General features: G+C 37.5%; 1 protein-coding gene across 1 annotated transcript in view; it reads right to left on the bottom strand.

Annotated features, from left to right (window-relative positions):
- The window catches only part of ITGA8 (integrin subunit alpha 8), a 110,353-nt gene that overhangs the window by 15,481 nt on the left and 79,860 nt on the right, over positions 1-15,012 (bottom strand). Inside the window, exons 26-27 of the mRNA XM_018909752.3 lie at positions 11,284-11,409; positions 8,412-8,525 (exon numbers count right to left, since the gene is read on the bottom strand). Coding sequence (XP_018765297.2) covers positions 8,412-8,525; positions 11,284-11,409 — 240 coding nt within the window. The remainder of the gene's footprint in view (positions 1-8,411; positions 8,526-11,283; positions 11,410-15,012) is intronic.

The following is a 15,012-nucleotide window of genomic DNA, read 5'->3' as shown; positions in this document are numbered from 1 at the left end:
TTGAAAACAATGACTGTGGTCAACATTGGTTGCAAACAGAATTCTTACTTGTACTAACATCTTTGAGATACAAGCAGTTGTCTTTCCTACAGCCTTTTTCATAATTCTCAAGACAATTGCAAGAAACAGCATTTCTTTACCATATCATTTTTTAAATAGCATATGTTTAAATATTCAGTATTTACTGGAAGCTGCAGGACTTGTGGTTTGAAATTCAAGCTGAGGACTTAGTCATGGCTCAGAGGAAGGAGAAGAAAGAATCTGGCATTTGTGTCAGCGCTTAATGATCAACAGTAGAGAGCCTAGCCTTAACTACACTGGTCTTTTGTGGTTCCCCTTGTGTTAGAACAAGCAGAACCTGATCTTGTGCTCCTTACTGAGACAGTAGTTTGCAATATTCTGGGAAGTAGGCAAAACATGGCCATCCCCTGTGTTGCCTGGGTAGCAGATCCTGATGATGTACTTATTAAAGCTTCTCTCTCTACATGCTTTTCTTTCACAAATAGATTTTTGAATTGAAGCCTTTGTTTTCTTTAAAAGATGCAAGACAAAAAGCAGACAGAAATGAAGGAAAGTGTTCCAAATAAATATTGAGTGCAGTGTTTTCCTACATACAGTTGAGACCAAAATAAGTGAAGGAAAATCTTTGACAATTTGAAAGACTGTTCACCAGGCTTCAGTGGGACGCTGGTGCTTTCTTTGGAAAGCTCAAGCACAGACCTACTAATCCCCCCAAAGCATCTCTAAGGAATGTGGGCACCCTGGTCACACCAAAATGCAGGGACAAGTCTGGATCCCAGGGAGCTAGACTGAGGGTAGGAAGAACAAAATCTTTAGCAGCTTAAAGACTAGCAGATCATTGTTGATCTGCAGGTTTGAAGAATTCAACTACTGGGGAGAGTCCCCAGAATGACTCTGCTCCATTGCCTCTATGGAGAGTTGTTCAGGCCCTAGGAAATCCTTTTTTTTCTGCTTAGATGTAGCCCAGTGAAGTCTCCCTAGCTGAAAGGCACATACTTCCCCTATGGCAAGCCGCGTGCTGTGGTGGTATTCTCATCCCAAGAACTTACGACTTTTGCACATGGAGTTCAGTGCTGGTACAACAACATTGGCACTGCTTGATTAAAATTTATTTCCCTTTGTATCTGCTGGAGTCTGGCACACTTTAAAGACAGGAAGGTAAGCAATACCTTTTAAATACAGGCTTTGGGAATTCATTAGCTTGCTTTCTTTGACCAATACCTCCCAAAATATGAACTGCTGCCAACAGAGTAGAGAGTAGAGCTCATTCAACTACTTCTTTTTAATAATTTGTTTAAAAATGTACATGTGACTCTGTACACATGGTAAATTGCATTTGTGCTATTTGTAGCAAGACGATATATCCACCCAAACATAGTTGTGACCAAAGAAAATACTCTGAAAATCAACACATTCTTCTCTTTATCAATATATTCTTACACTTCACATATTGTATTTTTTACATTCATTTTGACAGCCTATTTTAAGTCATAATGGAGGCAGTTATTTTGATATGATTCCAAAAGATTTCGATATAAAGATTATAATATCCATCAATCTAAGATGTTTATTTCTTCATATACCTAACATTACCCATACTGTAGCACATCTAGGAAGAGTCTCATGTTCTGCTCTTGTTAACACTGAAAATATTTTAAATAAAAATGAATGAAAACAAAACTAGTCCATACCCAAAAGACCTCCAGTTAGTTCAGCCCCATGTAAATGTCTCTTTTTTCCTAGCTTTCATTCCACATAAACAATCAAATTCAGTATAATATAATATTTTTGGCCACAACCAAAGTTTTGGGTTTTACTTATTTTGTTTTTTCAAATAACAACAGTGTTTTGATGCAACTGAAAACCTTGTTGATGACTTCCTCCTTTTGTTATTATATGTGCCTTGAAGGGCAGTGCATCAAATTTTTGGCTTTTAATTCTCAGTCTGGATTAAAATAAACTCCTTAAACTTCCATATATAGTTTATAAATAGAAATTAATGAGGGCACAAGATGTCTCTCTCACTAATTTTTCTGTTTCACCACTTCCATCCACACACAGAGAATTTAGGTTGGCTGCAGAATTATTCCTTGAAAATACTAAGCAATCTTCCCTTGACTGAGATGGTTTCCACTGGACACAGAAAGAGGTTCTGGGCTGGGGGATGCTGAGGATAGAAATTATTGTTCCTTGGGGTCATATTCCACTTAGGATTGAATAATTGCTCCCATAGTAAAGATGAGAGGAAGAAAAGTGAACAAATAAAGTACCTTGTACAAGAGGATCTCTCACCTGTCTCACATCACCTCCACCAGTTCACCTCTGTTCTGAGCTCCGAGCCTCTGCCAGCATGCATGTGCTGCAGCCTGTGTGGCCCCACAGACTATCTGCATTCTTCCTCTAATGGCCTTTGTGTAGCTGAACTGAATCCTTACCACAAAAGCATTACCTGGCCTAGAGAACTTCTACCACACTAAAGAGGCTCTGAGTTCACCAGTAATAAAATATGGAGATTCTCAACAACATTTCTCATTAGAACATGCACTCCAACAGTGGTGACAGCTCCAGGTTCCAGGCAATGAAGGCAAATGTGGATGCCAGGACTAGGAGAACTTGTAATTGATGGTCCAAACCAAGGTATTACATCATGGTCTTCCCAATTTTCTATACCGTTCCAATTTCTTTTTCTTTCAATGTCTTTTTATATCCTTGGTGCAGCTTCAGCAGAAGGGAACACCATCATCTTATAAATCAGGGATGTGGGGCCTCTCAAGCTGAGTTTGAATTGAATTTGTGTCTTCCAGTCCTGAATTCTCTAATCACTGGACCACCAGCTCTTGCTTCTGGCAATTAATATGGAATAAACCGAGTCCTCTTCAAGTCTTTCATCTTATTCTACAGGTGCCTTCTAAACAATTTTTGGATTCTGTGTTCAGAGAGGGTGGACATATTCCTGCTAAATCCTGATTTGGGTGCCTATCCTCCTGATAAGGAATAGCCCTCATGAACCAACCTGATGGTTAATGCAAGTCACTTTGTCCGAGGTATCTCATTTTCTTCATGTGCTGAACAGGGAGCCTGGGTATTTAGTTTCAGGTTTTGGATACCAGTCTGGCATCAGGAAGTTAAGATAACAGTGCTGCAGTACACATCACCATTAATATGCCAAGCATATATTTCCATTTTTAGGCAGCTAAAAAGAAGCAGGATCAGTGCACATGCAGAAACATTGAAATAATGAGTATCTAACAGAGAAGCCAAAATATGACTTTGGGTTCCAAGAGAGCACCAAAATGCAGTGGTGCTTCTCTTGCTTTTCAACTTTTTCTGAATAAAACTAGATTTTTCTCTCTTCTAATTATCTAAGTTCATGTAATCAGAAGTGCCAAATTCACATATCTGGAACTGTCAAAAAGTCAAGAGAGAAATAATACAATTATATTCACTAACATTAAAAGAAAATACAATGAACTTCAAACTTCTTGGGAACATTACACACCTTCTGTGGTTTTCTACATTACTGCCTCCCCTGCCTCTCCCAGAAGGAGATTTGTATCATGAGAAATTTTCAGTACGGGATGAAACAGTAGCTAAGAATGTGCTGAGTTCCATATCCCACAATGCTGTAACTTCCAAAGAGCTTGGAGCCTGAAGGCTGTTACAAATCAGACAGATTTTACAGATTCGTCACTTAGAAATGCATTTTCAAAACAGATGTTTTGCTAGACAGCTCTGACTCTTATACTAAAAAGTACCCATCCATGCAAAGAAACTGGACTAGATCCCCTTGGGTCTCCCTCAGATGACTCAGAAATATGATCAGACAAATGGGGACATAAGGGAGCCCCATGAGAACACAACGTAACATAACCATGTAAGGTTGTTTCTGTTTTGAACAAATCAGGCTATTTGCCCCATCAGCAAGTCTGAATCCAAAAGTCAGCTTTACTAGAGAGTTCATATTTACAGCCAGACTTTGAAGTTACTCCAAAAAAGTATGTGATTCTTCTTGGCCTTTGCACAATGTCTGTCTCTATCTTTGTTGGCTGCTTGGGAAATTTGGACTGCTTTATTTATTCAAACATGTCTAATCACTGCACGTCACTTAACTGTTATTTGTTATGGGAGTTTGGGTTTTAAGGTTACAGGTTACAACTGTCAAGAGACAAAGGGTCAGCTGTTGTCAGTTAAACTAAGTGGAAGAGGAAGGAGTCACTCAATACATGACAGGTCTTTTGTGGCAACAAAACACACATGTTTGCCCATATAACCTCGATGAAAAACATTAATTATTTCATCCTAGCATAAATCAATCACTTCCAATAAAATCCTTCTCAGGTTTGCATTAGCATATCCATAAGAAGAAAAAACATCCTGAAACTGTGTTCTCGGCTTTAATGAGCACAAACAATTTCTTCTGCAAATCATCATGTCTTCATTTAGATTATACACAGTTGAGGAATGTTGCATGTCACCATTATTCTGATTTCTTTGGCATATGAAAACTTTTACATTAACTTTTACATGAACTGCAATGCTTCTCTACAGGCTTTTACCCTAAGTTTCTTTACAAAAGCATGACAGTGGGGTTCAGTCTGGCCCTTAAAAAGTCCTTCCTGGTTCACAGTAATCTCATCCTGATTATTTTAACTGCAGTTTAATCCTCAGTTTGAATCTGCAGATTTCAGCCTAGTTAACAACGGTTGCAGACTTACTAAGAGCAGATTGTGTCCTTTTTAGGAAACTAATTATGTTCTACAGTCTTTTATGGTGATGGCTGTGTAACTGTTAATTTTAAAAGGGGCTGTGAAAAAGGGAACTGTTTTGAGATGAGTGGAAGGAAGACAACCAGACCCTAGGGCACTGGTTACTGTCTCCAAGTTTGCATGTGAAATAGGGATCACGTTATTCTGGCAGCTAATTAGACATAAATGGGGGCATGCAACAGTTCTCTGGAACTACCTTTTTCTACTTAGGAAAAAATTCTGTTGCTTTGAGTGGAGTTTTTCTGATTCTTAACAAGACTTGCGAATTACTATTCAAAGGACACAGAAATGTTTACAGGGAAAAGGTAAAATCACAGCCCATAAAAAGTCTTGTTTGAGAGCAAGGGTATGTAAGGCCAGTGGAGTAATCTGGTAGGAGTGCTTCCCACGAGGTCTTTCCACCCAGTGAATCTACAGGATGGCTCACCCTTGTCCCTGCCCACAAGCTGGTGTAACATTCCATCTCTGCCTGGAGCTCACTGAAAGAAGGGAGGTGCAGGCAAAGCAAGCAGGATTTGTCAAAGAGCAATGAGGAGCTAAAGGGACTGCAGCACTGACATTGCCTGGTGTGTTTGCACACACCCATATCCCAGGGCCCGGCTTTGACCCTTCTCCCCATCCAGATCAGACAGAGAAGATGTTTCAAATCAGCTGGAAAATGCATCCTCTGAAGATACCTTTCTGTCTTGTCACTGCCAACAGAGATAGCAACCAGCTTTGGCATCTAACATTCAGATGAGTAACATTTCATAAAATGACTTCCACTGCTCCTGCATTAAACATGCCACTGAATTTCATGCAGTTATGCTTGTTCTGAACCTAAGTCAGTCCAAAAAAAAGTTATCTAAAAAAAAAAGATTTTGTGTCTTCTGTAGCTACTCTATTTCAATTGTTACACATCTTCTGTCACAGCCAAAAACTCAGAGAAACTGTTTCTCATTAATTTTGTTTAACTTTAATCTCTTACAGATATTTATTGACATATACTAAACTAGGCTTAGGAAAATCCTAATGAGGCTAATTTCCTCTGAAATAGCTGTAAATAGCCTAGAAGTTTCATCTAAAGATCTGTGCACAGGATTTTTTCATGAGACCTTTTTTTTTGGCTCTTACAGAGTTAATTATATTTCACCAGCAGAATGATGAGAAGAAAGACTTCACTGGATCTGGAATACATCAGGCTCAGTTCCCAGTAAGGAAGGTAGCTAAGGGAGCTTTAATTTTTCCTTGGTGAAGAAAATGATGAAGATCCTCTGTGTTATTGCTTGCCCACTGCAGTGCTCAAAATTGTCACACATTGTTCCAGTCAAGGATAATATCTCTGCCTGTCTCTGTGTGTTAGGAACAGAGATCCAGTGCAGTGAAGTTCTTACCTGAACTTAACAGGGAATAGCCTGTGTGAGCTTGTCCAGCAGTCTCTTAATGGAATTGGGAAAAAATGGAATCAAATGCCCATTCTATTTCCCAAGAGATATGTTTCTCCTATAGCTGTAGAGATGCTTACACACTGGTGCTTTCTGTCCTTTGCAAAAGCTTGCACCAAATGATGTCCATCCCAATTCCCAGATTTGAAGGGACAAAGAGACATCCAAGTTCTCATGCTTTTGGGCTTAAATTTGAAACAGACCTAGCCTTTTTTTACACTAGCAGATGACCTCAGCAAACCTAAATGAGGTACATCCAGTCTAGAGTACATAGACATATCTAAAATTTTAAAATATGCTTCCTCTTGAAAGAATTTATTTGTGTTAATTGAACTGAAGAAAGGATATGAAAGTTTCTTGGGACTGATTCTTCATAGAAAGAAAATGCACTGGCAAATCAGGAATTAGCTCACTTAGGATCTGAAAAGATGTCCTTTGTCACTGAGTGAGACAGAAATCTCTATTCTTCAAGCAAGGCCAGGCAGAGGGGACAGAACTTAAGTGCTCTTTGGTCACAGTGGTCCTACAACAGCTTTTGGAGAAGAAACACAGAATTTGACCAGGCCTCCTGACAGATAGGTAGAAAAACCTTTCAAGTCATCCTTTCAAGTCACCACTGCCATAGTCCTGTACACCAAGGGAGACCAATGACCTCCCAAAAGTTTGCACCCATTATGAATTTGGTTAGCTGCTGAGCTGGCATTCAACTTTCTGGAAATATTATCCTATCTGCTCTCAGTTCTCCAGGAAAGCATGTGAGGATGTATTTCTTTTGTCTACTTTCTTATTTGAGGGAAAGGAGAAATTAACTTCAAAGGCATGTGGAGCTTAATTAAAGCTGTACACTGAAAATCCTCAATTCTGCTCTTGCTAGGGTAAGAGGTACCCTGCATATAAAGAATTCTTATCCCACAGCTGGAGGAACACAGGAAAGGTTCTTGCCTTCCAGATAGAAAGACTGGGGAATTCTAAATTTTTTGAGAAACAAGCCAATAATAAATCAGCTTGATGAAGACAGGAGATGCAGGTATTTCTTAATAACAGCAATTGGAATTATCAATTTCTCAGTGTATTTTCCAGAGTTAAAGGTATGACAACTGCATAGTAAATACAGACACACTGCCGGCTGTGAGGTAACAGCTCACAGTAAAATCCCTCTGCATTACAAAATCATATAATAATTTAGGTTAGAAGGGAACTTTAAAAGTCATCTGCCATAAGCCTGTACATCTTCAATTAGTCCAAGCTGCTCAGATTCCAATTTGACCTTGAATATTTCCAGGCATGCAGCATCTGCCACCTCTCTGGGCAACCTGTTCCAGCATTTCACCACCCTCATTTTGTAACACTAATTTTTTGTATCTAATCAAAATAGATCCTCTTGTAGTTGGAAATCATTACCACTTGTTCTATTGCAACATGCCTGGCTAAAAGATTTGCTCCCATCTTTCTCAAAGACCCCTTTAGGTACTGTAAGGTGCTATAAGCTCTTCCTGTAGCCTTCTCTTCTCCAGGCTGAACAACCCCAGCTCTCTCAGCCTTCCCTCACAGGAGAAGTGTTTTATTCTTCCAGTCATCTTTGTGGCCCTCCTCTGCCCTAACTCCAACAGGTCCCTTTATGCAGTGTGAACATAATCCTGAGAGCAGAAGTTGGAAATGCAAGAATTTGCAAAGACAAGTTTTGTTTTTTTCCATCATCTACACTGCCCCTTTTAGTAGTAAGACAGATTGTCACTACATGAGTGTCATGTATGATATAAGCTTGATGCATACTACTCTTCCTTAGATTAATAGAGAATTATTAACAATAAATTTTTAAGCTGGACATAGTGTACATGATACACTGTTTGGCTCCAAGAAAAACCTTCAATTGGAAAAGAGGTTATAAATGCAGAACATTTGGGTCAGTCCAGGAAAGCAGAAACAAAACCAGAAAAGGTACATAAAAATAATCTTGGAATCTTCAAGTAGGATTCAGGACATAAATTTGAGAAGGAGTGATAGCAAGAAAAAGAAAAGTAGGGAGCATCCAAAAAACCTGGACAGGAACCATTGAGATGTTATCTTCAAAGAAAATGGTAATAAGAAGTATTTACATTTGCCCCATTTAATGTAATAATTTTTATTTTTAAATATCTGCTCAAATAAAATACTTTTTAATATGTGTATAGAAATAGAAAGAGATGTTTGTGTGCATTACCTCCAGGAATGTTTGTGCCCAGAGCCGGGACCTGATTTTTAGTGCAGCACTCTTTCCTCTTTCCAGCTGTCCCACAGTGCATGAAATTAGGACACACTTCACATTTGTACAGTTCTGAGCAAAAAATAAAGGGAAGTCATACTTATGCTTTGAAAACAAAATAATTTCCAAATGCTATAAATAAGCGAAAACTAATAAACTTTTCTTTAAAGGCCTAAATAGTTTGAAATCAGTAATTTCATCGAATATATATGAGATACCCCATTAATCATTGTGATAATTCTAAACCAAGAAGCAGATTCTTATTGAATCACCAATGAATACAAACACCTACCTGTAGTAAAGAAAATAAAAGTAATAATTTTCAACAGTGTCTGCTCTGAAAAACTCTTAAAATGTCCAGGCACTTACCAATCCTTTGAAGCATGTGCTTTTTCCTCACCTATCAATCTTTTTATGATTTCAACACTTTTTTTCCCCTGTTTTCTATGCATTAAGTGTTTATTTATATTGCTAAATCTTTCCCCTTTTTGAACTCTCCCATTTTCCCGCTGATATTTACATCATAGCAGCCAGAACATTTGCTGAGATTCATTAGTTGCTTTACTTGAAGCTTACTGTCCATGAACCATTCCTGATGAGCAGTGATTCTGGCCCATAAACAAGGCTGAAAGCAAAAGCCAAGCACTGCAACTCAAAACTATATACTCCTGAAGTCTGCCAAAAGAATGTCACACTAAAGGTTAAAAGCTGACTGGAAGCCACTGAAGGGAATGAGCAGAGTCTCATGGGGTAACCACAGGAATTGTGTGGTTGTTTAGGGCATAAAAAGGAAAAATGATCTCATAAAAAATGATTAAATGTTTGTGGAAAAAAAAATAAAAATTGTATATACAAATGGGTTTTATCTGAAAAGTTTTGTTTGACTCAGGGGAAGGCTGAGGCTTTAATTGATTCCTATTTTTGTAACAAAACAGAGAATCCCTCCCATGACAGAAGGCCTTGTGACCTCAAAAGCAAAGCTAAGTTTTCAAAAGTAAGTATATTCCCTAGTGAGAGTGAGAATGCACTGCCAATACCCAATCTTCAGGAAACGAGATGATGATGCATGGAACAGACCTGAAAACACCCTTAAGGAATCCTGTATCTTTATAGACAGCTCTCCTCACAAATCTCTATCTTATTGGTGGATAAACTGCATGCTTAATTGCTGCTTTCTAAATCTGAAAATGAAACCTTAAATCCTGGAACTTGCAACTATAATTTTTTTTTAATGAATATTTTAAAGTATCTGTTTATTTGGCTTTAAACATTCTCCAAACAGATTTATTTATTTTGCAGGAAGGAGAAGACTTGTTTTCATTAATCACAGTGGTCAAAAACACACATTAGCAAAACAAATCATTACTATGCAAAAAAGTCTATTTTTGGCTGACATTTTAGGACCTGAACACATATTTCTGTTTTTCTTAGTAATGCATTTAGCCTGTAGTGGTTTTCAGAACAATGTAACATTGGAACTAATGGAAAAGAAACCAAATATTTAATCAACGGCATAAACAGAATAAGAGGTTCTCAGAACATTTTGTCTCTCTGTGAAAATGCTTTGATGAAAATAACTTAAAATTTCTAAGAAAATTTATAGTTTTTAACAAAGAATTATCTTTGGCCAATCAGTCTTTTCCAGAGCAACATTCATTTTCCATGTATACTTCCAATATGTCAAATTAAAAAAAAAAATTGTGCATCAGCAGTAACTAATGCTGAAGGCATTAGTATTGGGACACCTTCTAACTGAACCAATGGAAAAGTCTTCCTATACATCCAGTGGTAAGCACTGGATAGGAAGACTAATCCTATCCTAATTAGTGCTGACCAAAAGCATATTTTACTAGAAGAATGCTCATCAAAGTGCCAATTTCATATTACTGAGTACCCCACTAAATGTCTGATCCATCTACATCAAGCAGCTGAAAATTCTCTGCTTCATATTTTAAGGTGCAAACACAGTGCATACTTCAGAACTTTGTTAACCATCTCCAGTTGCTGCAGTCATTTTTATGTTGGCAGCCCATGAGCCTAGTCACTCAGAAAGATGACTGAAAATTAAGATATCACTGAAGAATGGATTAAGTGTTCTGTGATATTGACTGGCATGTCTTTGAAAGTCCTGCCATTTTTCCTTCAGAGCCAGTGGAATCAGATTCTTCCTAGGGTATTTGGTTGATGAAAGAATGGCACAGGAATCAACAGTGATTATTGCTTAAAATGGGTTAAACTGTGATTTTGTTCTTAATAACATTACAGTTTTCATTACTTTCAGATTCTATCTTCTTCCTGTTATAAAAATTGCCAAATGAACTTTCAGAAGCAATAATTATTCTCTTAGTGCAGAATATGTAAGTTTGTGAGATTCTTTGCTTCCAAATTCTAGCGAGGTCAAGGAATTCAAGCACGAGTTTGCAGTAAACAGCTTAATAAGAGACTGGACAGCATGAAGGTCTGCCCAAGGTTCATAAAAATAGATGGAAAGCACTGACTGTTAATCCCTTGCCTGATCTCAAGGTCACTGTGGTCACACATTGCCTTTAGGCAAAGGCAGCTGATACCTACAGGGCTGAAGGATGCTAAGGATGGCACTTTTAATGCAGGAGTGGTAAAAAACTTCTGAAAATACAGCCAAGTCCAAATACTCAGGTACCAGACTGTCTAATCAGAACTATTTTCCTAGGAGAGACAGCATTGCTATTGCTCCAGCATTGTCTGGACTGTTAAAACTACAGTGATGTGTCCCATTTGCCTTGTCTGTGGCACTGTGAGGAGTCTCACCTTTCCCTGCACACTCCCAGTCTACAGCTTTTAGATAGCTCACCAATATTCTTGCAGAGTTTTTCCTCTGAGGTTCTGCGACTGCGACATCCCTTCTCCTGATGTAATGAGAAATTGTGGAATTATATAAAAAAGCAGCAAGTTCAGGAGTGTCTTCTGGAACAGCAAACTGCAAAGAGAGAAATGGGAATGGTAATGACACACACATACAACGAGACTAACAGATTTGTTCTTGTCTCAGAGGTCTTGAAGCTTGGATTAACACTGTTTTTTCAATTGAACAGCACAATCATGAGAATACTTTGTCTTCAACTAGGAGCATGATGAGTAATAGCACAGTAAAATATTGCCCAGTTATAGAAATTACAGTAGACAACATTTTTCTCCACTTTTTCTGGTGTCAATTTCATTGTTTTACTTAATTTTGTTAGACTCTCAGGGGCAAATTCTGATATATATAACAGGATAAATTCAGAATTGTTGGACAGTAGTTTATTCATTAGTTCAGATCGGAATCTGCCTAATAAAATAAAATGATTGTGCCAGTTTTAGAAAAAAATGGAAATCTGACTTCAAACAACACAATTTTTGATCATATAACAAATATGTTACAGATTTGTTCTAGTAACAGCTCAAATTTGTATAATGCAACAGCTTCTTAATTTTTAATCTCACATTAAAATGTATTCTCTTCAGCTTTATATTTACAGATTTTTGTTCCCCAATTAAAAACTACTTTTTGTTGGCAGTTTGTCTTTAATTTCTACACAGGGCATTTATGGCTTCTTTTATGAAGCCTCAAATAACTCCTGGAGCCAACTGCTACAGAAGTAGAGATAAACTTTAATTCATGACAATCCAACCATGCAAAATCACAATAAAATATACATAGAAGTTTACAGTAAGATCTCAACAGGAACTCAACTAAACATAGCCAAAGCTATTCCTTAAGGACGTCAGATTATAAAGTGCTACATCAGATCCTTCTTATCAGTTCCTTTAACCTCTGAACACAAAATATCTTTAACAAATTCCTAAATTCCTAAAGAAAATGCTTGTAATTGTAATAAATGTGGTAGCATTAAAGGAAAGAGAATAGCTTTAAACACACAAAACCTTCCAGACAGTAATGCTGTATGGTGTAATTTCTCTGATTAAAATTATAATGCCATAAATAGAACATAAACATTTAACACTGAGATCTTCAGTCAAAAGCACCCTACAAAGTGGAAGATATTATAATTCATTAACAGATGAAAACGCATGAAAAAAAAAAAAATCTCTTTTCTTCCTTTTTTCTGTTGCTTCATGAAGTTAGCATTGTCTATTTGCAATAAGGGAACCTGAAAGTAGCTAGTAAATCTCTCCCTCTCAGTGTGGTAACGTGCAAACTCTCCTTCCAGAATTCTTTCACCAGTATATAGACTTCTTAAATGATGACAAATTAAAAAAAACCCACAATATAGTAAAATGCCTGCAAAGAAACCCTCAATATATGATCACAATGGACATATATGTAGATCCATTTGAATATAAAAGGATTTTCATCTTTACATTTTTATTTTTGCATAGATCCTAGAGTGTTAGCATCCTAGTGCATTGTTACAGCAAAGGTTTGAAAAGAGCCCTCTGCAGTTAAGAGAAACACATGTGAGTTCTGCAACCATTTAAAAACAGAATTTGTCCAGTGGCCTAGATGTCCAGGTTAAATGTTATTTTATCCTTCTTTATCTGGCCACAACTGCATAATCTATCAATTGCTCAACTGTATAATCTATCTCTGTAGCTATTTTACATGCCATGCAGCACACTATCTTAGAGCATCACTCCCTCCCTTTAACTACAGCGGACTGTCTCAGTTCCCCACCATGGAAAACTGTACTGCTTTCTTCTCCTAAGCATTATTACTTTGAGCAGGTTTCCAGACCTCTCCAGTTCCCCCCTTCTCATTCCAATACCCTATTCCACGTTTCCCATTTTCTAGCCAGGCAATAGCCTTTGCTGCATTGTGTAACTCCACCAGAAATGTTCTGGAAGAGGACTTTTTTACACAAGGTTCTACACATTATTTTATGTTACATGCATTATATTATTTATACTACATTACACCTATTTTAATATTTTCTATATATATAAAATACAATATATATGATATATGTTATATAATATAAATATATTATATTACTAGATTATACACAAAATTACCCAAGAGCAGTTGGTGACCATTCAAGAGCAATACATTGGATGGTATTACTTTGTCCCAAGCCCTAAACACAGTACTAACAGTTTTGCAGCGTGAGCAGACTGCCTCTGGAAGGGGTTAGCTCCTGCCACTCATGTTGGTGGATGTACCTACTACATGTGGTGGATTTTTGCTCTTATTTCACTGCTTCCCTTACAGATGCCTCACTCGTGGTACTGCAGTGCTCAGCTACTGAGAATGCACCATGTGTCTGTGTATTCTACCACAGTGGTTTTTACAGGGACAGGTTTCATAAAAATGCTTTTTGCCATCAGTCTGGGATAAAAAAACCAACTCATCAGGAATACTGTCTCAGTCCAGAAGGCAATCTAACTGAGCCTTCATCTCATCACAGCTGCCTTTAGGAAGAGTAAGAAGGAAGTAAGAATGGGGCATGCATACACAATACTCTCCTAATAACTTTCAGCTTCCCAATGTTTTCAGATCAGGGACTTTCTTATCTGTATATGAAGTTTGTGTTCATTTACTTATCTTCACTGGACTTCTCTTTTGGGAATTTGTTTACTTTCCTCGTGTTAACTTTTAACCTTGACTACTTCCCTTTGGCTACAAATTCCAGACACCTGAGACCTGCCACCATGAGCCATCATTTCCTTTTGCTTGTTTTGAATCTGGCTCCCCAGACTTCATTAGATGTTCCAGTTCCTGTGCAGGAAGAGGCAGAGAACAGTCAATCCACACCCACGCTCTTCCTGCCACTACTCATTTTGAGGATCATATTTGTGCAGAGTCACCTCTTTTCCAGACTGAAGTGTCCTCATGTACTGACTTCCGAGTTCTGCATTGGAATTCATTCTGTATCCTTGATAAGTACTTTTGCTCATTTTTACACCTTTTTTAAGATTCATAATTTTATTATCCTTTCACATCCCTCACTGTCTTCATAGAAAGATAAACTACAGAAAAGTTCCTAAACAAAAATCTTCCCATGTGTGTACAGGTGTGACTTATCTTTGTGGACTAGATAATTAAGCTCAAATAAAACATTTTTACAAGACAAGAAATTCAGCAGTGGGGAGGAATGTACTGCTTTGATTGAAACAGAACAATCTGAGTCATTTCAAAGGGGAAACCCCTCAGTGCCCTAAGAGAGTTAAGTTTGGATATCCCAGAGAAGTCAGGCATTTAACTTCCTTAGCCTTATTTGGAAATTTGAGCTAAGCATCCTGTTGTTTATATGAAACTTGAAGAAGTCTGTCTCTGTTTCCTCTTGCCATCTGAAGCAATAGATAAGCATTACATATCTGAAACCTGACTTGTATATTCATACTGTTCAATGCTTTGAAAAACTGAAATAAGGAAGGATATTTAATTTCTTTCCATAAGAACTGTGCATCTAAAGCCATAACAGATGGACCATTATTACAGGAAAATTTTTGACAAGCTTCACAAGAATTCAGTCTTTTTTATGTAACAGTTGCAATCTTTATCAAGTAGGAGAAGAAAGAGCAAACTTCTTAAAAAATACAATAAATTAAATTAAAAAATATACATTGCCTGAAAATGTCA

Source organism: Serinus canaria, chromosome 2, assembly GCF_022539315.1.
Source record: "Serinus canaria isolate serCan28SL12 chromosome 2, serCan2020, whole genome shotgun sequence".
NCBI classification, from domain to species: Eukaryota; Metazoa; Chordata; class Aves; order Passeriformes; family Fringillidae; genus Serinus; species Serinus canaria.
Note: the sequence above shows the minus strand (reverse complement) of the source record. Positions and strands in the feature narration are given on the sequence as shown.